Genomic DNA, 26431 nt, shown 5'->3' on the forward strand with positions numbered 1-26431 from the left:
ATAGTGAAACATTAAATTAATTTATTTTAATCAAACAGGACTGGAAAGGTTATGCCTGTTTTTAAAGAGTGAGGACCAGAAATACTGCATGGATATCATATTTCCATTGTCACCATTTGAAATTAAGGCAGTCAGATGCAGTATCTTCCCTGTCAAATAAAAGGCAGATATTTTCAGTGAACATATACAACACGCTTATATACATCCACATAATAAAAATAAGAAGACATCTTTCTCATGTTTTCCTGGGTACAAGGGACAGAAACATCATATAGATCTATTTCTAGCAATGGAATCCTTGATGTTATTTTTATAGTTCACCTTTCTTACATTAATCACAAATCAGAGTATCCATTACTTTCAGGTAGAGTTTTTGAGCAAATGCTGGCAGGATAGTTTAGTTGTCAGTGTGTTATTCATTTGAAAGCCTCTGTGAAGCTTTGATGTTGTCAAATGAAGTCAGTGATAAGAAGAAAAATGGAAATGCCTGAGAAATTGATTCAAGGTAGAAATGAATTTAAGGGTGGCAGCCCTGGTATATGAATTGGAAGTGTTGTAAAATTACAAGTTATACTTTGTGCTTCATTTTTCTGCAAGGAGATTTTCCTGGGACAAACTGATTTCCAGAATGTTCAAAATATTTGATTTCAATACAGCCTGCAAAAAGCTACATCACCCTTGCCAAAGTCATGATTTCCTTCTTTAATAACAAAATTGTCCTATCTTGTAGTTCAGGTCTCGAGTAGGTGGATATACTTAAATATGGAAAGATTTTAACAATTTCCCCATCATCATTCTTACCCTTTTAGACACTTTCACTATATCCACTAATATTATTTTCCTCACACAGATCCAGTGCCCCACTTGCCAATTCGTCTGGTGTTTTAAGTGCCACTCCCCTTGGCATGAAGGTGTCAACTGCAAAGAGTACAAGAAAGGAGACAAATTATTGCGTCACTGGGCCAGTGAAATTGAACATGGGCAGAGAAATGCCCAAAAGTGTCCAAAGTGCAAGGTGAGATCATCTTCAGATGGAGAAAAATGACCTAGACATTAGTGAATAATAACTATTAATTGGACTGTAGAGGAGACAGGTATTTGTCATTCATTTTAGAAGAATAATTATCCTATATAACTAATCTAAAGATATATATATATATGGTAGTAGTATTTGCATTGTTTTAGTACTTAAGGAAGTTTAACATTTTAATTTTAAACTTCAGAACTCTTATTCGCTTTTAAAAATGATGATGTGTGCTAGTATGAAAATGATATGAAACTACTATCCTTAGATTGCCGCATGTACTGTAATCACTTCTTGTTTAGGCAGAATTCTAAATCCCTGCAGTCCTTTTCTATTCATTACTTCTGTTGGTGCTTATCAATTTAAGATTACATTTAACTGATCATTTGCCTCTTAAAGCTAGTAGACACTACTATTAAAATCAGGACTTAAAAAAAAGATTCTGTGAATCCCATTTTCATTTTCTGCTTTTGTTAATGGTGCAAGTAATCAAGGATTCACAGAAATTCGAGCTGAGGTATTAACCATGTAAAGAAGCACTGAAGAGACTCCTTCAGAGAAATTAACTAGTAATTCTAGCCAGAAAACTCTGGATTTGATATTTTAATAATGGGGATCCATGTGTCTGTCTATATATGTCTTTTTGCCAAATTTACTTTCACAAAGCATAACTAAATTCTGCAACTCCTTTCTGAAGACTTAGCATTAGATAAATGAAATTTGAATTATCAGAAAAATTTTGAAAATTAGTAGCTGTGACTCCAGTTTGAAGTGGTAAAAGTATATTCTGAAATCTACTAATAAGCATAAAAACAATGCACAGGTTGATTGTACTGAGTCACATACTAATGTTTATATGAAATAAAAATATTCCCTAAGTTAATAAGTTACATTCTTAACAGTTGCAAGAAATTTTTGCAATGACCAAGTGTCTAAAGTTATTTGAGCTAAAGTTTGTTTTTTCCCTATAGAGGGCAAATTTGTCCACAAGTATTCATTTGCTTTAAGGGAAATTTTATATGTTGCATCAGTTACTCAGTACATTTTTTGTTTTCACACCACTAAAGAACAATGTGAACCTTAGTCCTTTCCCCTTTCTGTTACCTTTTCAGTTTATTCATAGCTGCTGTCACTTTAAGCCAAAATAAAGCCAGTAGGTATTTGCTAGTGTTATTTAATCACTCTACTTAACACTTTGTTTATATTTCATATTTCTTCATAAAGCCATAAAAATAATTACCAGTTAGCCTGACTCTAAGACTCTGAGTGAGCAGTTCTGTGACATTATATACTGGGGAAATACTGAATGAATTGAGTAATAAAAAGAAAAAAACATATTTGTTACTGTACTTCCTCAATCTAACATTAAAAAGGCCTGTGGTGTATAGAAAGCAAAAGTGCCCAACTGTAAGGAATTTACTTGTGTTCTAACAACTTCCCACAATTTTAACAAATGTAAATAAGAGTGAAGGAAAAATATTTATGCTGATTTCCTTTCTACATAATAACTAAAAGTTTGGGATGTAAGAGAAATTGCTCTTAAATAATGGGAAGGAAATGAAAATGGCTTGTTTATTTTATATATAGCAAAGAATCTACTTTCTATGAGATTCAATTTCCATAAAATTTATGACAGTTTATGCTAAAAATGGAGCTTCCATATGACCCAGCAACTCCACTCCTATGTACCTACCCAAAAGACACAAAAACACTGATTCAAAAAGACACCTGTACCCCCATATTTATTGTTGCTCTATTTACAGTAGGAAAGACATTTATTCAACCCACATGCCCAACAGTAGATGACTGGATTTAAAAAATGTGGTACATATACACAATGGAATATTATTCAGCAATCAAAAAGATAAACTCATGCCTTTTGCAGCAACATGGATAGAGCTGGAAGGGATCATGCCTAGTGAAATAAACCAGTAAGAAAAAGAAAAATACCAGAAATACCAGATGGTTTCACTCATAGCAGGAGCATAAAGGACTGGGGGAGGGGTGGCAGGAAATAATAATAATGAACAACTATATAGCAGAGACATTTTATGGGGGTAGAGTGGGGAATGGGATCAAAAATAGTGGGTGGTGGGGGAGTGAGTACACTGGACTATGGTGATAGCACACAGGTGATTTGGTGATGGGAAGTCCATGGGGATTACAACTGAGATGGAAAAAGGCACAAAAATAATGTGTAAAAATAAACTATTATTTTAAAAAATTTAAAAAAATTTTTAAACTAAAATAAAATTTAAAAAATACATATATACACAAAAATATGTGGCAGGTTAAGTCATATTTTATGACTAATTTTAAATACAAGTAATTTCAGACTTTTGTGAGCATAAGATTTTAAAACTTTGTATTTTCTTTTAAAAAAAACTTTATATTTTCTTAATTGTAATTATTTTTGGTTTGGACCCTAAGATTATATTGTCTGCATGAGAGCTTGTAATAGATATTCCCAGAGATATTATTCAATGAATTAATATTTGCTTTATATTCTTAAGTTTTTATTTTCATAAATAATCCTTTAAAATTTATAAGGAGAATGTTAAAATTTATAAAAAGAATAATTTCACTATAGTTCCAAGTTAAAAGCTAATTATCATATACCTACATTTGAATAATTTTAAATAATGATAATCCATTGTGTTTAAAATTTGTTGTGGACAAAATATATTTTTTGTCTCATCACATCTTTAAATGTGATACTGAGTTCCAATTTGCTGTTAGATAAAAATTTTAAATGTTTTTGATAAAATTTTGAGGTGTTACACAGTAATGACAAAATGATATCATGTAAGTTTGTTATCTCAAAGAAAAGTTACAAGAAGGGGTAATTACTATCATTTCAAGAGATAGAAACAGTTTCAGAGAGGTTAAATAACTGGACCAAAAAGCAAGCAGAGGAAAGTGAGTTATATGTTACTTAATAATTTATTGTGAATTTGAAATTAGCGGAATTTAGTTGACGTGATATTTCCCTTCAAATAATTTATTCTCTTCAGTCCTGTAATGGAATGCTTTGGGCTAGTATGCATTCACTCAAAGTTGATTAATTTTCCCCTGTTCACATAAAATTAGCACAAAGGTAATGTCTTTGAGCTCTTATATTTGAGTAGAAGCTATGTAGCCTGTGGCTGCTGAAGAAATATCTTGGAGTATTAATGTCATATCTTATTGATTAATCCTGTAATTCTCTACTGCTTCATATACCATTATTACAAAAGTACAAATACTGCCCATTCAGAAAATAAAATAATATCCCTTGACCATGGGTTACCCACTTTTTATCTTTCCACATTGCTTGAAACTGCCAAATTTGGAGCAGTGGTTATAATTGCTGTTGTTTTTTTCCATATGCCAATGTCTAGCCCTTAGTTATCAGAAGAGTCTGATTATTTGATGATAAATAACTTTTTAGGTTATAAACTAGACTGCAGTTGATGCCCAATTTTTATGACAATTTTAATACATTTTTCTACTACTCTGAATGTTTAAATGTATGACTATATGTAACATGTCATTAATAAATCCATAGATTGTCCTAATGTTAAACTAGAAATAGTGAAAGTGTTATTAAAAATACTATTGTCCAACATGCAGATGCTCACGTCCTATGATGTTAAAAGACAGCAGGAAGCAGTAAGATTTCTGTGCCTATTATAATGCATAAATTTGGGTATAAGTGAAACGTAAACATTATCAATGCCTATCTTTCATTTCTGACTTTTTTAATGAGTACATTTGTATGTGTATGCATTTATTTACATGCATGTCTATAGTTATGTAATATAATATAGTCTATTCAAATTACTTTAAAAGCATGCAAACAAATTCTGTGCTTATATGTAAAAGAAGGTAGGTCCTAAATACATTCATTCTGTCCTCAATTTATTAAGTAGCTATAGAATTTTAAAAAAATGTTTATTAAGACTATGAAAACATGATTTTCTGTTTGATATTTAAAAGCATGTTTTTACCTATACAAGTATCTAATGCATTAAAACCTTTTATGAATAGAACCGAATTTTATACTCTGGAACAGCTGAAACACTGTAAAACACTATGAATGAGAGCATCAGTCACCTTTGTGACAACCAGACATCACCCTGTCATAAAAATCTGAAGCATCTCCAGGAGTCTCAAATCTTCTGTTAGATCTTAGCACTCCTGAGAGGGGTGATGTCCAGTGAACTGTGGAGAAAGGGGACTTCGAATATAAAGTTGTCCATTTTCTATGTGATTACTGATGGGGCATATTCTGCTAAAAGAGCTACAGCTTTTTTAGATGACTCATTTATTTTCATTTCAAGTTTTAAACATTGCTTTTTCTTTCTATAGCAAACTCAGTTTTCCAAATAGGGCACAGGTTTTGCTGATGGCAATAAAAAGGCAGACAAATCATTTAAAAAAAAAAAAAAAAAGTCCAAATGGCCACTCAGTGTATTTCCTTACCTTAATGGCTTTTCCAACACAATATATTCTCTTCTCCCAAAAATTGGAGTTTCCTTATCACAGTAAATAGCAGCTCTAAGCTCCTAGCTGTTCAAGTCAATGTTTTAAAAAGTATCATTGTTTGGCATCCTTGTTAGTGTTCTGACGGTATCGGATTCCCCCTCAAGTACAGCCACTATAGTTCTCCCGTCCCCAAAACACCTGTGGTCCTCCTCTCTCCACTCTCAGCTCTGTGGTCAGCTTTCAAGAGTTGTTTTTAACATTTGTCTTTGTCTCACCCTTTGTTTGGTTTCTCTAAATGCCACATATATACCATTGCAGATTTTTTTCTCTCATACCCAGATTCCTTCAGTCATTCACTGCATCACTGAAAGCTGTTTACAGTAGACCATGTCTTTGCACCTCACTGTCACTAATCTGGCACAGGACATCATCATCATTCTTTCTTTAAAGATTTTGCAATGGCCACCTCACTAGATTTTACTTTTCATAGAGTTCTTCACTCAACAGCCAGCTATTAAATATAGGAGATTACATTGTGTCAGCTTCAGACCTTCCATGGCTCTCATTGAATGCAGAACAGAAGCTAGTCCTTACAATGACTGTCTGACCTCTCACATTCTCTACACCTCCACAACATTCCTCCTCTGACTCATCTTCTACTTCTTTCCTCTGCTTTCCCACACGGCCCTCTTTGCTGTGCTTCAAAGTCATCAGGCATGTTCCCCTCTCAAGACCTCCCTGTTTGCTCTTATCTTTGTCTGAAATACTCTTTCTCAAGATACCTGCATGTCCAGCCTTCTCACTTCATGTCTTTGAGCAAAATGCAGCTACTCAGTAACCACTTCTCCTAATTCAATTCACTTGGTATTATGTCTCTTAAGTGTTTTATTTTTTTTTCTTCCACAACACCATATTGCTTATTACTATTTAAAATAGTGGGTATATTTTATAATCACAGGAGCAGGGATCTAATCTGTTTTGACCCTTGAGGCATCTCTAGTATTTAGACAGACCTGGGCACTAAGGAGCACTAAACAAATAGTTGTTGAATTAGTAAATGCCATTTTTCTTTTTTCCATTGCCCATGTTTGCTGAGGATCCATTATGTGCTCTATAATACTTTTTCCTTATGAAACTCACAGAAGTGGAGACATCATCATTACACTGATTATGAGAAAATACTCTTGTACTTCAATAAGATTTTGCATAGAGTATTACAAGATGGTTCAAAATAGAAGAACATCTCATCCATCTTGGGAAATCCAGAAAGAACTACATGTTAAGGATTAGTAGGTTGAGTTTTGACTTGATACCAGATATTCAAGAGTGGGAGTATGAAAATGACAAGTACAAGAGCCCAGGGCCAGGAAGTGTATACTGTGTGCGGGAACCACAAACACTCTGTGGTCCGCTTAGAGTAAAGTGACAGAAGGAAGTGGTGAAAGGTGGAGCTGCAGAAGCAAACAGAAGACTGGGCTTTGTGTGCATTGTTAAGAAACCTGGATTTTATCTTCCAGGTTGAAATTTGTAAGCAAGGGGATGATGGTATTACATTTATATTTTAAGTTAGTTCCTGTTCATTATATGAAGCTAGTTTTAGACATCTAAATGCTAGTTTTAGACATCTGATCTAAGCTAGTGATCAAAAAGCCAGAGAAGTGGAATTGGATAATACAGTGGGGTAAAAACAGTCTGACATTGGTAATTATTTGTATGTGGAAGTAAGAAGATAACCCCCAGGTATTTAGCTTGGATATCTAAATGGATGATGATATCACAAAACTGAGATAAAATAATGGAAACAAGCCTTATTTTATTTTGCTGTCATTGGGCTAGAGGTCGTGGAATAATGTTTTTTTCTCCTATTTGTCTTCAAAATGACTGTAAGGGAGTTTATGACCAGCAGACATAAACCTGAGTCAGAAATTTAGGATCTCTGTCCCACTGTGAAAGGTAAGATATGAGATTCAGTGAAGGGAAGTTGAAAACATTTGAGTATGGAGAAGATTACCCAAACAGTATGTGCAAAGTGGTGAGTCACAGATGATATTAAGGAATAGGTGGAGAAATAGGACCTAAAATAGACAAGAGAGTCTCTGGGGAAAAGGTGTGAGTGAAGTAAGAGTCTCCCAAAGGTCAGTAGGAGGTGGTGATCAACTGATTAAATGATGCTGGGAGATACAGTACAATACAGTAAGATAAGAATTAAAATAAGACTGGAGCTGGCAATTAAAGTTTTCTGGGTAATACTCATTTGTTATTTTACTAGCCATTTATTGAGAACATGCTAGGACCTGTGCAACTCCCTTTATTAAAATAATAAACAAGATTCGTATGATCTAAGCCCTTACAGGTCTTATCAACTTGGATAGCCATTTTGAGTGGAAGCATACAAAGAGATATACATTTGTAAATGTGGAGTTAGAAATGCTGGTGCAGACTAGTGGTGGTGGCTTCTCCTTTTTTGGATACATTGCCTTGAATATGCTGTGCTGGGAGTACTCTCCCTAACTGTCCTTTTAACTGATGAATGGCTGCTTGTAATTTCATTTCTCAGGTTGAATATTACTTCTTTAGAGAAACGTCTTCTGAACCATAGACCAAGTCAAGCTCCATTTTTTAGATGCTTCTTCAAACCAGTCCAGAATTTTCCTTCATAACACTAATCATAGCTTACGAGTATATACTTATTATTTGTGTAATTTATTAATGTCTACTTACATGTTAGACCACAAGCTTCTTAAGGGCAGAAGCCATGTCAGATATCACCAGTGAGCTAAGAAATATTTGTTGATTGAGTGAAAGAATTAATGAATGAATGGTGAAAGACAGCTGATCTGCATGTTTCAGTAGTGTGATAGTCAGCTAAGGGCGGTTGAGCTCTGAGTTAAGAAAAGCAGTGAGAATAGAATATTCATTTAAGAAGTATGATAACAATGGAAATGTGAGGGCAGTTACTGACTAGAAGCCATGTGGAATAAAAGAAAAGATTGCAGTGAGAAAATCCCTGGGCCACTGTCAGGCTCCATGGTATGCAGTTATGGAGGGGAGGTGGTAAAGGTGAAAGTGATGGAGAAAGAAACTGTCATCTGAAGATTTCTGTGAGCATGGAACATGGGCCCAGGAAAATATGGTAAAGAAGAAGGAAAAGGTTTACATGCTGTGTTTTTTTTTCCTAAAAATCCTCATTGTTTTTCCCTTATCAAGAGAAAAATGACTACTATATTTATCATATTATTAAATGGTTACCTCCTCAGGAATTTTATTATCTTTTGGGAAAGGGGGAAGATACTCCTAAAACCAACTGACTTTCTATTCTACATTGAATATGACTTCACATTCAATTACTAAAGTGCTGTATTAAGTCATAGTCCTAGGAATGGTGCAGAGAATTCTTAGCATCTCCAGAGTGATTTTATTTTTTCCCCCATGCTTATTTTATAGTTGTACAGCATTTTACATTCATATCTTTAAAGGCTTTACTTATAATCTCACTTTTGAAAAGTCAGTTATAGAAAATTAATATATGTATTAAGTAATGAACTGAGCATAAATCATGTAATATTTTTAATATTACATTTGTAATCATTACTTCTAGATAATTCTTTCAGATACCAAACCATTGAAGCAAATACATACATAAAAGGCATTTTTTAGCATAAATAAAAAGCTTACTATTTTGTGTAGAGTAAAATATTTGTTGGTATTTGTCAGTTGGTATTTGTTGTGATATGTCAGTTAATTTGGTTATCACTTTTTGTTTAAAGGATAAAAGGCCTTCTATTTCTTGGTGAATCTAGAGATAAGTATTTATGAACAGATGTGTACTGATTTAATTATAAAATGGATTGGTTATTTGGCAGATCATTTATTGTTATTCATTCAATTTGTATTAAGTAGAGTATGTATGGAAGTTAAAAAAAACTGAGTTCCTTAGTTCTACTTTTAGATATTGTGTTGGCCTTGAGGAGGGCAGGGAGTGTATGTGTATGCATAAATGTGTGTGCACGTGTGTGTATGTTTTGTATTGTTCTCTTACTGTAAGTGCTGAATAGCATAGACTCAAAAATGGTCCATTATATCATTTCTGTTTGCTATAATGTGGACTTAATATCAAATTTAACAAATAAATACCTAGCATATAATGAGCATTTCATGTTACTGCATTTTTGAGGTAACATTGGATTAAAAAACTCTATGTTGTCCAGAGAGAGGCACACATCATGACTTTTAAGTGTAGAGAAGTATAAGCAAAAATTATGATTTGAATATTCAAATCATTAAATACCACCATCTTTATTATAAATTAAGAAATCCTATGAATAGTAACATCAATTGCCATTTATATCTTATGAATAATCATTTTAATCTAGGAGATTAGGAATAATTTGCCTGTTGTAATCTAGCTTTGTAATGTATAAAGAGAATCTTAATTTTAAATTATAACAAGTTGGGTGATTAGTTATCTTTTTTTGTTGCTGTTGTTAGCAAAGTTAAATGATAAGCATTTTGAAATCATAGTAAAAATAAAAGCAACTTCGTGAAGAAATAAAATGTGCTTTATGTGTGTTTAAAGGCCTTAAATTTTATTAATAAAAATGCCATTGTCACGTTGTTAGAGAGTGACCTTTAATGGTATACGCAAGGAACTCTTTGAGCATATCAAATTTATTATCGCCTGGGTTTTAAGCGTTCAAAATTACAACTTGCTCAGCAAATGTGAAAAATAATGTTTCTCGGTGTATATTAACTTGCACTGTTAGGTCCTTTTTTGTTAATACTGAATTATAAAATGTTCATATATAGTCAAGTTATAGTCACAATAAAATTAAAGGAAGCAGTGAGTACTTGACAGCTGGTGAATTATGAAACCACTTTTTCATTAGTCATTGCTTTATTTGTATATAATACTCAAATTGATCTACAGATCCATCTAGTCCTTTATTGTACAAGATTACTATGCAGTATTATCAGAACTTAGAATTTTATCACTTCCTGTACACAAATATTATTGAGCCAACAATACATTACATGCTAGTTATATTGAGAATATTATTTTAGAACTAGGAAAAGACCACTAAAAGGGAATAGTTGTCACTATTTAAATGAAATAATCGATGTGCCACATACAGATTTTACATTCCAACAAAGCTATATTTAAGCAGATGTGAAATAACAGTGAAAATTGTATGTGAAATTTTGAGGCAAATGAACTGTCAGTGACAAATTTAGCTTAATCAACCAAGTTTCCTGTAAGAAAGTTTTGATATTGTTTTGAAGGAAGACTGTGATTTGACCCTCTAGAGAGCAGCTCAAACAGCAGAAAGAGTCAGATGTGCCTTGTGCAAGGGGGCAGACAGGTTTGTCTAACTAGTACAAAGGTTGTGCTGTCAACACCAATACCCTTGGTCCTCTGATTTTATCTTTAAATGTATAATAAGAGACTGCTTGGAATAAAGAAATGGACATAAATCAAAATCCTGTCTCCATTCACTCAAGCAGATTGCTTTCTGAGCTCATTATGCATAAGAATGCTAATCTTATGATGTGGTTATAAGACTTAAAGGTGCTAATCTATGTACAATACTTAGCACATAATGGGCTCTAAACAAATATTAGTCCTTTTCCTTTTTAAAGGTCTAATACAACACTATGATATGCTACCAGAGAATTTAAGCCTCATTGTCACCATTTTAAGATTAAATACACTACACAGTCAAAAGTTGAGTGTACAATGAAATCACCATTATTTGGGGTACTCAGAATTGTCTTTGAACACATTTTCTGCTATTGCTCAGGTGCTTAGAGAAGGATCAGAAGTAGTTCAAGAGCCCAGTAGGACCTTTGACCTACCTTCCTTAACACCATGTACTGTGCCAAATGGATATGGTCATGGGATCCCTAAGAAACTGTTTCAACATAGGAGTTCTAAGGTAGGGGCTGTTCTACCAAGAAGCTAAAGAGCTTAAGCTTCAGAGGCTCCTCAAGTTACATAACTTCTTCATAAAACCTGATCTACTCTGACTGGACTGTCTGGTGAAGGGAAAATAGTTCAATATAATTTTAAAAGAATAAGGTGGTCAATCCCAGGAAAAGGAAGTTTTACCAAATAATGATTTGTTAGTAACCCTTATCCATAGATGTTCCTATTTTTTTACCACAAACTTACCCTGCTGTCCAGCAAAGTGCTCTCTTAGCAAGCATCAGCCAAAGAATTACCCATATGATGAAGTGAGACAGGGGACCACTGACAATTGGGCAATTGGGGTGTAGAGTTGTATTACCCAGGTATTTGGTCACTCACATTTTTTGATGAGTAAGGGAAAAATATTGATTGGAATCAATAATATATTGATCTGACTCAGAATTTTCCAAATAATAATTATGTGTGTGTGTGTGTGTGTATATATATATATATATATATATGTAGCCTAACTTATTATATATATAACATAAACATATATATATTTTCATATTTTTTATTTTTATATCAGTATAATGTTTAACTTGAGGCTTGAGGGAGGTCAATTCTTTTTGTATAGCTAGTGGAACCAGATTTCTAACTCAGGGCTTCTTTTGGTCCAAGTCCAGGTACTTCAACTTTCCTGTGGGGTTCACACTTATCTGTCAAGAACCATCATCCATTAGGGGTGAAAATGTTTAACCTATAACATACCTAATGATTTTGCCAGGTACTTAGTTAACTCTTTTATCTGGATTCATTCACTTATCTAATTAAGCAAGTCAATCATTGTGTTTCTTATAATGTGCTGCCTTCTACTTCGTTATTGTTTCCTCAGTATTGTCAATGCCAATACTACCCCAGGTAGATGTTTTGCTCAAATGGAAGTTTTCGCCATTATTATGGTTATTATCTGTTTTTATTTCAATAGGAGCCTCAGGTGTCTTTTAAAATTCACATTGCTCCTTTAAATTTTTTTTTTCACCTCAGTTGAAATACAATATATGATTTGGAGTTAAAATTTCAAAATGGGGCCCTCCCTGGTGGCACAACGAGTTAAAGCACGGCATTATGAAACTTATCTACAACCACTGCAGCATGAGTTCAATCCCCGCCCAGGGAGTGACCCACATGGCGTGGCAGACCTCTCCTGGTGTTCCCCTTAGAGTGTACTTCAGTGAATCTGCCTGTTCTGCTCCCCATTCTGTATCTGGTGAATCCTTTCACCACCACCACCCCACACACACATATCTCTGTCCTGTACCCCAGCTCAGTATGTATAAATAAATCTTTTTAAAAAATAAAAATAAACTTTGAAATGTTCATATTCTCAAAACGTGTAAGTTTATATTTTAAAATGGATAATTTTCTCTCAAGCTCCTAAGTTATCTTTTCACATTAGAGATCTTCTCTTTTTCTGGATGATTTTATTCCATTTCCATAATTGTTGACCAGTTTTTTTTTTTAATTATAGTCATAACTACATTATTACAAAAGCACAGGGAGCCACGCTGTGCATCAGGTGAAGGAAAGCACCATTTCAAATGAAATATGTAAATTTGTGGACTGTGGTCAAAACTAAACTAAAAGTCACGTGACCACTGGCTTGTTTACATGTGTTAATTGTGAAGTTCCCCACTGCATAAACACATCCACTGACACACAGTTAAAGTGAAAAATATAAATACACACACACACCACTGAGCAGATAGAAATAGTATTCAGTATGGGCTTCACAGAAAAAGATTCATGTATATCCTATTTGTCACCTATCATGTATATTATATTTATATATATACTATATATATATAAAATATGTATTAGATATATAAATATATAATATATACATAAATATATACGTAAATATATACTTAAATATCTATATATATATATATATATATATATATACAGATATGTAATATATGTCCTAAATTGATAAATAGCAGTCTGGTGAATACTCTAAGAATATTTGGAGATACAGTAAGTGAGAATTGACTTGAATGTAATAAGTACGTACTCTGTAGTAAAATGGGAAGGCCTTTTAAAAAAGGCCCTTTAAAAAAGAAGATCAACTATCTTTTAGTCACAAGAATTGAGCAGTATAACCAAATCTTTTTTATGAAATATTGTTATTTTGTCCATGGCTGCTCACTAAAAGTGAGCATCTTAAATGATGCCTCTGACTTATACCCAATGTCCACACGGATCCTGGGTCTCAACTATCCAATTATGTCTCAAAGAAAAACTTCTTAATTATGACATAGCTTTGGTACTTGATTGACCAGCACATTGAGAGCTTTATAGATGATTCAGGAATAAAATCCTTGTTATTTTATGGTTGAAATTGTATTTACATGTAACTACTGCAGCAATAAAGGTGCTTAGTTGAACAGATGAAATTGTATGAACAGTCCAATAAACATACTGCAAATGATACTAAATTTGGAAACTAAAATGGTATGGAAAACACACTTACAGCTGCTATCATTTCCTCTGTAAAGAGATTTCTGGTCCTTAATATTTCTTGAAAAGCTTTATATCATCCTTGCTTTTAAGAAATATTCTTCAGTACTTATTTCCCAGGTTTCCTAGTTCTTGCTGATCATAGCATAAACAAAATTAACCTTCACTGAGTTTTAAATTGCCTGAAACCATTGAGTTAGGTGTTTATCTAGAAAGATAAGTGAGTCTCCTTTGGGATATGTTTGTGTATAAACTAGTTAAAATAAGCTAACAGCATAAGTACCGAAATGTTGCTTTCACATGGAAACTATTTGATGTAAATACGATCTTGGAGAACATGATTATATACAAATTGACAGTCTTGTGAATCTTCTGCAAAGCATTTATTTTGGAGAAACTCATAATTGTTGTTCCATTAAATTTGCCACATTCTACTTTTTAAAAAATATTAGTAACCTCTCCTTTTCTCATATCTTTTGTTAATCCAGATCCACATACAAAGAACTGAAGGATGTGACCATATGACCTGCTCACAATGTAACACTAATTTTTGTTATCGATGTGGGGAGAGATACCGCCAGCTCCGATTCTTTGGAGACCACACATCAAACCTCAGTATATTTGGATGCAAATATCGCTACCTCCCAGAGAGACCTCATCTAAGGAGATTAGTGCGAGGGTCTGTCTGCGGTGAGTATTTCATATGATTTATAGGAATTCTTCCCTGGAAAGTGGCACAAGAACTTAAAAATGTAATAGTCATGATAATGCTAAACACCTGCCAGATATTCTAGTGGGGCTTTACTCCACAACAAGAGCAACATATCGTCTCTCCCTTTGACCCTTTGAGTTTAAACCTAAAAACCTTATGTTTTTTAGCAAGACACTACTTATATGACCAGCAGCCTTTCTTCAAAAAGTTAATGATTGACCATATGGAATCTTTAGTCTTCAAAATATAAACTTTGAAGTTATATTTTAAGCCACCTGACAAGACACACAATATAATTTATTTTTGTACTGATAAATCCTTATAATGGATCTTGTGTATATATCCTCCCTTCATTCAAAGAGACTGTGCAGCACCATAAAAGAAATCAGAACATTCCAGCACCCCTTAATGGAGTACCCTTAGCATCTCAGTAGTTGATAGAGCTTTGTATATATTTTGTATCAGTTAATAGTTCACGTTTGCCATTAATAGTTAAAGACGTGAGCATCAAAAGTGTTCATTGTGCGCAGACAGAGCTTAAATATCCAAGTGCAAATACTTTAATGAATTGGCTTTTTATCCTCCCTTCATCCTTAACAGTGCATAGTTTATATGCAGATATGCAAACAAATTCTTGCTCAGGCCTAATGCCACCAAATTAGTGTGAGGAAGTGTTCTCCTGACCTAATAATTCTTCCTACAGTAGCTCCCTACTCCTCTGGAATGTACCATTATGAGTTTTTATCCTCTCTTTCATCATGCAGAGCAGAAAACAACTTCCTTTATTTAAGAATGACTTAAAACAGGGGCTTTCCTGGTGGCGCAGCGGGTTAAAGCACAGCACTGAGAATCTAAAGCCACTTCCACATGAGTTCGATTCCCGCCTGCCCTGGAGGTGACCACATGGCGTGGCAGACCTCTCCTGCTCCCCTCAGCAGTGTACTTCATCGATCTGCCTGTTCTGTTCCCCACTCTGTCTCTGGTGAAGCCTCTCGCCACCCCGTGATCTTCTGGCCTGTACCCCAGTTCTGTATGCACAAATAAATAAATCTTTAAAAAAAAAAAAAAGGGATGACTTAAACAAAAATGAAAAGGAAATCAAATGAGCAATTCAAAGATTATTTAAAAAATAAAAATGCAGAGCTCTGGTATTTATTTTTCTTTCTCTAGCACTCTGCTGTGTATGTAGTACTTATTATGGTCTATAGTTTCCCTTTTTTCCTGCCTTTGCCTAGTTTTCTCTCTTTAGCTCTCCCTCAGCTCACTGTAGCCATAAATCACATCCCCTCACCAGCAACATATGCTGGCCGATCAAAATGAAATTGGTATCAATAATGTATTTCTATCAGATAAAAGACAGAACATGTATTTTAAAATTCACTGCAGTATCTGGAATTGAGTAGCATCATTTCCTAAAATCTTGTTCTATCTGAAAATATCCTCACTGATCTTTAGGTAAACATAATTTTCCATAACTAAAAGCATTCAGTAAAGTCAAGATTGGGGCTAATGGTTTTGCAGTGGTTTTCTGAACCTTTACAGAGATGTAATTATGTAACTAATATTTACTTAAATAAACTTCAGAGAGATAGCTAAGGGACTAAAACATATTTATAACAACACTACCATGAGAAACCCAATTACAAATTAAATTTGAGTTATAAACTGTTTGTCAATCTGTATATACAAAAGAAATTTAAAAGCAAACTCATATCCTTGGCATTGTTAAAGTCATTTATTTCCATTTCATTGCCAGTTTGTGGTAAGATGTTTTGCAATTTTTGTTTTTAATAGTCTTTGATTTGACCACTTGATTTCTTTTTTATTTTCATTTAGTCATTCTTAAATAAGGGAAGTTGTTTTCTGCCCCATTTGTCCAAAAGTAGTATTTTGGATGCATTTTCTTTGGTGTTCTCTTTATCTGGACACCACCAGAACCTTCTTCAGAGGTTATAAATTTAGTGTTATGTAAAAATGACATAAATAATGTATATGTGATAAAAATCATTTAGTATTCTATAACATGGGTATCCCATTGATCATGTCAGCAGGAAATATTTTCTCTGTGCACTATTTTATGTTAACTTTAGGAACAGCTTTTTGAGAGCAGTTTCCTTTTTTGCCTCTTCTTTACTTTGTGCTTGTGTTCACACACGTGTGTACACATGATTGTGTCAGACAAACCTGACAAAGTAGGGTGCATCTACTGCCTTCATGCTTCCTCCATGACTGCCGCTGACTGCTCTTGGACTAGACATAGCCCTCCCTCACATATAATAGTGAAGAAAATATAGATTTTTGTCAAAGATTTATTTATTTATGCATAGAGAGCTGGGGTGCAGGCCAGAGGTGCAGGGGCGGTAAGAGGATTCACCAGAGAGAATGGGTGCAGAACAGGTGGATCTGCACAAAGGTCAACACAAGTGGTTACTCTGTAACTCACACATTACCTGCTCCCTGCAGTCTAAGAGAAAAAGCAGATTACAGCAAAGCCTTCCCGCCCTCTGTCCTTGTGTGTGATGCAACTCTCTTGCTCACTCAGATTGGGACTGTAGCCTCTAAATATCTGTGGTCACAGCTGAAGAAAGATACTGTTGTTCTGTCAGAGCTAAAGGATGAAAAATATGTCCTCCATCCAGGTGCCCAGCTGTAATTAGAGTCTAGCTTTTAGAGAATAAGAGAACAGATTTGGGAGTGATTAGCAGTCTTTGGCTTTGGGAGAGCTCAAGGGAGATCTCTACTTGTCAGGGAGCAGATTTGTTAATGGATGGTGTTGGAAAGAAAAGTTATTGAGAAAAGATGTTTAATTCTCTTTATTCATTGAAAATATTCAGTATTAAAGCATATAATAGTAAAGAAAATATAGATTTTTAAAAAGATTTCTTTATGCACAAAGAGCTGGGCTATACAGGCCAGAGGTGCAGGAGCTGTGAGAGGATTCACCAGAGACGGAGTGGGGATCAGAACAGGCCAAATGAGGGCGTACACTGCTGAGGGGAGCAGCAGGCGGGTCAGGAGAGGTCTGCCGCGCCACATGGATCACCTCCGGGGCGGAGATAGAACTCATGCTGAAGTGGCTTTAGCTTTTTATAAAAGTGCTGTGCTTTAACCAGTGTGCCACCAGAGAGGGCCAAGAAAATAGAGATTGTAACTTATTTCTAGATAAGTAAAAGTCATGGTTAGACTGTCTATAAATTGAAAAATAGCCTTTTAAATTAGATATTAAAACTGTATTTTCTTCCTATCTGGTTATGGTTTCAAAGACCATTGCCTAAAAGTTAATAAAAAAGTTATTTTTCTGACAAATTTCCAACAAATGACTGTATTATGTTCTGGGGTTTTTGTTTGTTTTATAATTTTTTAATGTAATTGCTTATTCCAAAGTACTTTTCTTTTTGTCTTTTGGGTAATGGTGTTTCCTAGTTTATTCTTAAACACTATGTGATTCTATTGCTTAGTCCCTGCTTTCTTAATTGCTGTTGTTTATGCAGCTATAGTATTATATCACATTCTTTAAGATCAAGATAACTACATAATGATGAGATATTAACTACTAGTGTGTGTGTGTGTGTGTGTGTTAATGCCTTTTAAAGTTAATAGCATTCCAATTGTGAACTTTTGCTATGTTCACATGTGACTAAAGTTCATTATTATCACTCCTCAGTTATGCATTTAGAAGAAAAAATGCTGCTCAATACCATTTGACATTCTTCCTAGAGTATCCTAAAAGTTTAAATTTTCTAAAATTACTCACTTCAGTAGCCCTGAACATACTGTATGTTGTTGGTAATTTTCTCTTAATAGTAGTATTCAAACATCCCATTTATAGTTTATTATATATTCATATTTTTTGTTTTCTTTCAACCTGCAAAGTAAATAAATTGCCTTTCAGATATGAATTTGGGCAGCTAACCTTGGTAACTCCTTCTAGCTCTCCATTTTGTAAGCTAATTAGATTTTCTCCTGCCAGCTCAGACTGTGTCACTTCTTTCTTAATCTTTCAGAATACTGAAAATGGAAGATATAAGATAAAATCACAAAGATGAAAGGGCCTGGTATAATAAAGTGAGCCTGTGCTTTGGCTATTTTTTGGTTATAAAGGATAAATAACTTATGAGATGTTTGAGTAAGTTGCCCAGAACTTCAGGGATATTACAGAATTTGTGTATGTGTTGTATATCTGATACATTTCTTTAGAGGAATATAGCCTTAATTACAATCAGAATTCTTTAGAAAATAGCAGAGTACTGTATTATTTAAAAAAGCATTGTTGAAAATATTTGGACAGTAGTTTTAAGACTCTAAATGGTTTATGGTTTTGCCTTTTGTTTTCCAGCTGGAAAATTATTTGTTGCACCTCTAATCCTGGTTTTGGGATTAGCACTAGGGGCCATAGCAGTTGTAATCGGTAAGCAACACTTAACATATCTGAGATTAGATTTCTGTGAGTGCCATAGAGATAGAATGTAAGTGCAGTAACGTGAGTCAGTTACTAAGTGGACATGATTTCTCTCCCATGTTTAGGAAGGTATCCAGCATATGGTATGGAAATTCAGAGAAGCATGCTTTGTCCAAGGATGTATTTGTGTGGCAAATATTGCACAACCTGTGAACAGCTTGATTCCAGTTGTCTTTTAAAGCATTAACCCCCTTTACCACCAAGGTTCATACAACTAGTATTTCATGAAAGAATCCAGTAGAATAGAACCCAGATTTTCCAATTCTGAGTTCAAGTTGAAACATCAAAATCAAGAGTCTAGTGAAAGGGTACCATGGGTTTAAAGAAGTTACGTTCAACTTTTATACAATCATGTATCCAACCTATTAAGCACTGACAAAGAGAAAATGTTTCACTAAGTGTAGCATATAGCTCTTAAAGAAAAAGAAACTCAGAGAACAGCAATAATATCCTTAGACTGATAAAAATAGACTGGTTACCAGAGGGAATGTGGGGAAAAGGGAGAGAAGGTGATAGCATTGGTGCAGAGCTGTGGTAGCAGCTGAGTGGAGTTGTGTACATATGGAGGGGTGAGTGTACTCCCTAAATTATATAGTTATGATTGGAAGTCAGTAAAATTAATATATATATATATATATATATACACACACACACACACACACACACACACACACACACCAATTGTATTCATACAAGTATCAAAATACAAATTGTAAAAGCTTTGATTCTCATGCTCTAGTGTGCATTAGTATAACTTAGAGCACTGGTTAAAATATAGGTTGTGGGTTTCTACCCACAATTTCTGGGTAGAGCTGTAGTTCTAAAAAAGTTCTCAGGTGATATCACTGTTGCTTGAAGGACCATACCTTGAGAACCATTGCTTTAGAAAACGATAAAATAAATACTGTAGGAAGGGCTGCATCCAGAGTGATTCCATATAATTTACAAAGGTAATAGACTGGAAACACAAAATTGCGAATTAAAATTTTTGTTACTTCTAAATTAAACGACATTTCATATGTTAAGCTCTACTGAGCAAAAGTAATGTGCATATGCAGGACAGACAGAATTATAAAGTAACAGGCATTGAATGATTTGGACATTATAAACATAGGTATACTGTTATCTGCATTTTACAATTGAGGAAATTAAGACCTCAAAAGTAAAAGAAATGGGAATGAGCCGTGACATTTGGCTCCGCAGCCCATATTCTTAAGTAATAGGTTATACTGCCTGAGAATTAGATGGGTATAGAGTACATGTGATAAGGGATAATAATGAAGGCTTAAAACTAAGAGTTGATATATTTGTAAAAACATTGTTATAAATTTCACTCACGTCGATTATAAAGAAACAAAATAAAGGAACAGATAATACTAAACCAAACCAAATCTTTGATATATGAGTTGTCCTAGATATATGAGTTGAGGGTATTAAAGGGTGGGGAGTTGGGAACAAAAGGGAAAACAGCCCAGTAGCCAACAGTGGTGGGTGATGAGCACATGGGTGGTGGGTGTGGTGTGGTAATGTGCATCTGCAAAGTGATGAGCCCTTATCACTAAGTCATACAGTGTTGTGAACCAGTGTTACTGCAATAAAAAGGAGAAAGAAGCACATAAAAGAATAGAGAATAAAATATTGTAGAAATAGGTATATTTAATATATAGAAATCATGCCTCCTATGTGCAGGTCTTGCCAAGTAGTAGATTATTTGTAAATGGTTTGGGAAATGGAAATTTTCATTTATAAAACTAAATGTCTCTCCTATGACTAACTTCTAATCTTTTGTTTTCAATTCTCAGGTTTATTTGTGTTTCCTATCTATTGCCTTTGTAAAAAACAGAGAAAACGATCACGGACAGGTATGCACTGGTGAAATGCAAATAATTCATCCAACTGAGCTTTCCCAGGTAGGAGCTATACAGAAGGGTACCCCCATCTGAGAGTCATGTCTTGAAAAACACTGAGAGGAACCTTCTGCCGTCTCATCTCCCTGTGGCCCTTGGCCAGCCACAATACCTAGAGCTTCGGTGCACTCCCCATATGGTGTCCTGTCCTTTCCTTATTCAGATTGCTGCTTTTCAAAATGGTCACTTTCACAGACTATATTCATCAGTATCATAATGCTGACCTTCTTAATGGTTCTTGGAAGAAAATATTTTAATCAGGAACCAACTCTCCTCAGAATTGTCTGAGCCTGCTCTCCCGAGCATTGCTTGGATGTCTCCATACCTACACCTCCCTCCAAGCCATCTTCTGAGACTTGGTGTGAATAGCTCAAGTGCCATCTCTACCAACAAGCAAAGCCACTTTTCAGAAGATAAAGACTCATCATGTGCACCTGTTTTCTTCTGTAGCCTAAGAAGTAGAACCCCTACATCCTTCAGATGTTATAATTGTTAAAAATGCCCAAAAGGAAACTAATGAAACTAAATTAATGGGAAGAATCATGAGTTATTGAGTGTATATGTGTAAGGGTGTGAATGTGTGTATATAAATATCTGTATTGAAATCCGTCCATAAACCTTGTACTTGTCAAGTTCTCTGCCTCTACACTGTCTTTCCACATTTTCATGGACATATTTAAAGATGATGGTTCCTTTGTGGGCATAATTTGGTAATGTACTGAATTAAAATCAATGTAGACAACAGGCTATTTTGATGTTTACCCTTTCTATTTCTTTCTCTCTCTGTCTTGTGTCACACACACACAGAAACTTGTGCAATGTCACCTCAAGGATTATCAAACTTGTAACTGACAAAACTGAGAGGATGCTATTAGGAAATTCTCAAAACCTAAATTTTTTTTTTTCAAATTTCCTGTATGTTAGCATAAATCCTTCAGACTGGACTAGTTAATTTAAATAACAAATTTTCCATAAACAGTACAATTTATAACTATTCATAATTATATTATTGGTCAAGATGTGATACTATTTAATAGTCATACCCCTTATCTCTCCTTTTTCTTTCTCCCTTATTTTTATTTTTCATGAAAACAAATACTAGTTATAAAGGATTTTTCTCATGTTTACTATTCAAATACATAATAATGTTGATATCTTCCAATGGATGGGCTAATTTGAAAACAAAGTTTTTGTGTTTGTGAGCATATCTAAAGTATAAACTGCTTTTGAATAAGGAAACTAAAGAAAAATGAAGGAACTTTTCCCAAGGAAAATTTTACCAAATTGACAAATCTTTAAAAATAAAAAAGGCCAAGGTAAATAAATTTATTCTTCCATTTCATCATGAAATTTCAGTAGCAGAAAGGAAGTAACAACATCTTTAAGAAAATATAGTCTCCAGATCCTTAAAACTAGCTTTCTGCCTAATATGTAGCATTTATGTGTCTGCCACATTGTCTGACCTGAAAGATTATGATAAAACATGCATAAACATGGATAGCTTATCTTTGTTGGGTTCTAGAATATAGGAACTTTTATCATTTGTGTTTGGTCTAAAAAGTCCATGACAGTGAAGTTTGCTTGCAGGATAACAAGCCAGCACACTTCCATGATTTCTGAATAACATCCAGAAAAAAAATACTGTAGTTTTTGGACTCACCTGTTTCCAATTGTAGGAGAGTTCTGGAATGACATATCTCTAAGGCATAACATGATATGAGGGAAAAGTGATGCTCTAGTTCACAACTTCATCTTCCCATGTATCCATCTCTCCAGTTGAGAAATATTTATTGAGTGCCTATTCTATGTACTCTAGTACTAATATTAAAAGAATAAGATTTCTAACCTAAGTCCATGTATTTCTGCCATAAAAGTTCTTAATATTTGTAAAATTGTCTTTCTCTTACTTAGGTATTAGTTTGACAATATCTCAAGATGATGAATATTAAATCTAATAGATATGTTTGTATATGATACTTGTGTCTGTATATATGCATATCTATACAAAAAATATTTCAATAGCTGCATATGCATACATATGCCACATTTAAATATACCAAGTAGCTATATAATACACTCTCTGGTCTTTGAGCACCTATTTTCTTAGGTTATTGTATCTGGTGTCTTTGGCCAACTCAGGGATTTTTATTCCTTTCTTTGAATGACTTATCTTTTGGGGATATTTTTATATTATTTGGAAATGTTCCAATTTTCCACTTACAAAGTAGTGTCTGTTATCAGTGAAGGCTGTTTTCATCGGTGCTCAAGATAGTGTATTCAGTATTGCACAGAATTTTCATTTTTCTATTGCATATTTTAAATTAACCTGCATTTTTTCTCTTTAAATATTGATATATTAGGCCTTTCCATACTAATGTCTAAAAGTAATTATTTGTGACTTTTTAAAATTGTGTCAAGATCTTAAAAACAGGAGACAGTAAAAAAGGTCATTTACATGTTAGTGCCAACATTGAGGGTAAAACAATAGTATTCCAACTTTTGGAATAACTCTAAAAAAACTTGTAGGAGGATAAGCATGAACATAAAATACTTATCTTGCTGTCCAAGGCCTGTCATTTTTGTATTTTTTATAAATTTAATATATACGTTAACAAAAAAGCAAACTCTTTAACAAAAACTCAAACCATATAGAATTATAAAATGCAAATATCTTTGCTTACCTTACCCCTTGTTTTCTAGGGGTAACCACTGTTAATGGTCTCATGTCTTTCCAGACACTTTGTACAAGTACACAGATAAGTGTGTGTGTCTGTGTATGTGTATTAGTTTTATACAAATACAATAATAATATTGTCTTGTAGCTATATTTTTTATTTTTATTTGTAGACACCTTCCCATAAGAGTTCAAGTAAAGTTACCTCATTCTTTTGTACATAGTTATATATTCCATTGTGGGGCTATACTTCTATTAGTCCCTTGTTGAATGAATATCAAAATTGTTTTCACTTTGCTATTAGAAAACATTACTGAAGATCCCTTGCATATATTTTGTCACTGTGTGGGAACATTTCCATAAGTTTTTAAATTTGGCTTTTCTAAGATACTTGTAATAAAATGTTAATGTACTTTCAGTGAATGAATTCATAAAGATAGTATATTCGAGACCCTTTCTTGGAATAAAAAACAAAGATCACATTAAAATAGCATAATTTGAAAAGAAAAGCATCATTTGCAGCATAACCCTCCTCCCCAACTTGATTAATACCTTGCCAAAATTTATGAAAGAAAATCCACCATATTCCTATAAAAATAGAATTCTATAATATGTATGTTATATGAGGAGGATGCATTGATATTTCAGCTTCCTAGCTTTAAAGCTTGAGGTTTTAAATGAAATAGCCAAATTGATGTTGGTCACATATTTAAAAACCACTATCCATGTTCATGCATGTTGCTCCACAAAAGAACTGAATTATATCATCATGAAAAATAGAAGCATTATGTTCACAACTGTGAAAGACCACAATTATCTGTAGTAAAGTTAAGTAGAATGAATATAAGATCTTATTGTTTGGAGGAATGCTTATATATGTGGGTTAACATGAAACAGTCATTTCACAATGATTCCTAGCAGTTCCTAAGAAACTCTGTACATGGAGTTAAAAAAGAAGAGTCATCAGACCAACATCCTGTGGCCAGCACCTTGATTTTTCTGATAGATGTGTCATTCTTTCTGAAAGGTAGAATAGACAGGAAAACAATCAAAGATAATTAAACACCAGTCAGATTATAACCTGATACTTTTAATTGTCTTTCTCTACTTAGTATCAGAATTCAGTGGGTGCTATCAGGACAGCCTGTGCCATCCATCCTCTCCTGAATCCCAGATGAGTCTTGATCTTCCAATCCAAACAGTTCATGGCCTTTCGCTTCCTTAAAATACTTACAGGCCAACCATAACCCCTTCTGCTCCCTGACAGCCTCTTCATCTCTTTTGTCTCCATTCTTCTGATGCTTTTAACATCTCAGCAAGTTGGGGAGAGACAAAGGGGATGAAAAACTCAACATGGCATTAGCAAAGCATCATCCTTCCTTCCTGACCTTTAACAAGTTAGAGTAAATGTGCCAAAAATTTCTTCCAATTTCTCCTATAATAAATGCAATTGATTTAACATCTGACTATTTAGGCCACCTGTTAAATTTACAATGTTAAAAGAAAGTGTTCTGAATAACATGGAGTCACACATTTCCTTAAGTAACAAAACTTTAAAAATTCATGCCAAAATTCATTTTAGATGTTAAGTATATAAGCAAATTGTGTATGTCTTCATGTGAACCTTTACATTAGATTTTATGTTTATCTTTTCATAAATGTATCTGATACCTATCCCAACTATTGAAAGCAATTTTTCCTGTGGTCAACTTTATTGCTTTGTGTAAATATAGCCTTAAAACTCGATAATGCACTTTAAAATACTTGTGCCATTTAAGTGATTTGACAATTAAAGCAACATATATATATATGTATATATATATATGTGTGTGTGTGTGTGTGTATGTCACATACATGACAGAAGGAAAACAGTGTTAGCAAACATGTCGCCTCTTTAAATTTGGGAGGGGGAATTCAAAGCTGAAAATTTAAAGTAAGTAAAACACACCTGAAATATGCAAGTTTTTAAAATTAGAGCGATCTTACAAATTAGTATCTGGAGTGCAAACATAGTAAGCAATTAATAAAATTTACCTAATAGCCTTGTTAGAATATTTGTTTTGACATTTAAATACTTCCTACTGCAAGTTTGAACTGCATTTTCATAATTCATTAAATCTATAAAATAAATACCACTGACTTGAAATAGAGTATATCGAAACTATCACCAATAGCCAGTTTGAATATACTTTGTTTTTAAAGTTATTTTAATTATGACACTTTCCCTTTGGAAAATAAATTCCAAAACCCCAATTTTAATATGTATGTCTATAATTACTACTCTTATAAAATGGAAATAATTTTATGGATACATTAATACATATATTCTGTGTAAAGAGTTCCAAAATTTGGGGAGTATTTAAGATTATGAAATGTTACCTTTTGTTTGAAACTAATCATATCAATCTTTAAAAAAGACATTCAGTAGAACTTGTCATTCTGATTTAAAGGCTACATCTAATATTCACTTCATAATCAACTCTCATGTGGGTGTCCTATTATGCATCACTATTGTAAGGCTAGAATTTTAGGTGGCTTTAGCCAAACCCAAAGAATAGAGAGCCGTGTATATTTGGAACATTAGCTGAGACCTTCCTATGCCACAGACCATGTAAATCTCCATACATAGTGCTAATTTTAAAAGCATGTAGTCATGCATATTGCAAAGCATAGTCTTTTTTTGGCTAAAGAAGTGACTGTTTTGGGAATAACAATGTGAATCTAAATGGCAATAAGTCATTTAAAAATATTCATAAAAAAATT

The 26431-nt window shown here is 33.8% G+C and overlaps 1 protein-coding gene across 1 annotated transcript in view; it reads left to right on the forward strand.

The window, feature by feature from the left end:
* Nucleotides 1-21741, forward strand: part of RNF217 (ring finger protein 217) — a 168240-nt gene extending 146499 nt beyond the window's left edge. Inside the window, exons 6-9 of the mRNA XM_004674103.1 lie at nucleotides 851-1015; nucleotides 14405-14606; nucleotides 18965-19036; nucleotides 20890-21741. Coding sequence (XP_004674160.1) covers nucleotides 851-1015; nucleotides 14405-14606; nucleotides 18965-19036; nucleotides 20890-20963 — 513 coding nt within the window. The 3' untranslated portion in view covers nucleotides 20964-21741. The remainder of the gene's footprint in view (nucleotides 1-850; nucleotides 1016-14404; nucleotides 14607-18964; nucleotides 19037-20889) is intronic.
* The last annotated feature ends 4690 nt before the right edge of the window (nucleotides 21742-26431 follow it).

Source organism: Condylura cristata, unplaced genomic scaffold, assembly GCF_000260355.1.
Source record: "Condylura cristata isolate star-nosed mole 26May11 unplaced genomic scaffold, ConCri1.0 scaffold00001, whole genome shotgun sequence".
Classification (NCBI taxonomy): Eukaryota; Metazoa; Chordata; class Mammalia; order Eulipotyphla; family Talpidae; genus Condylura; species Condylura cristata.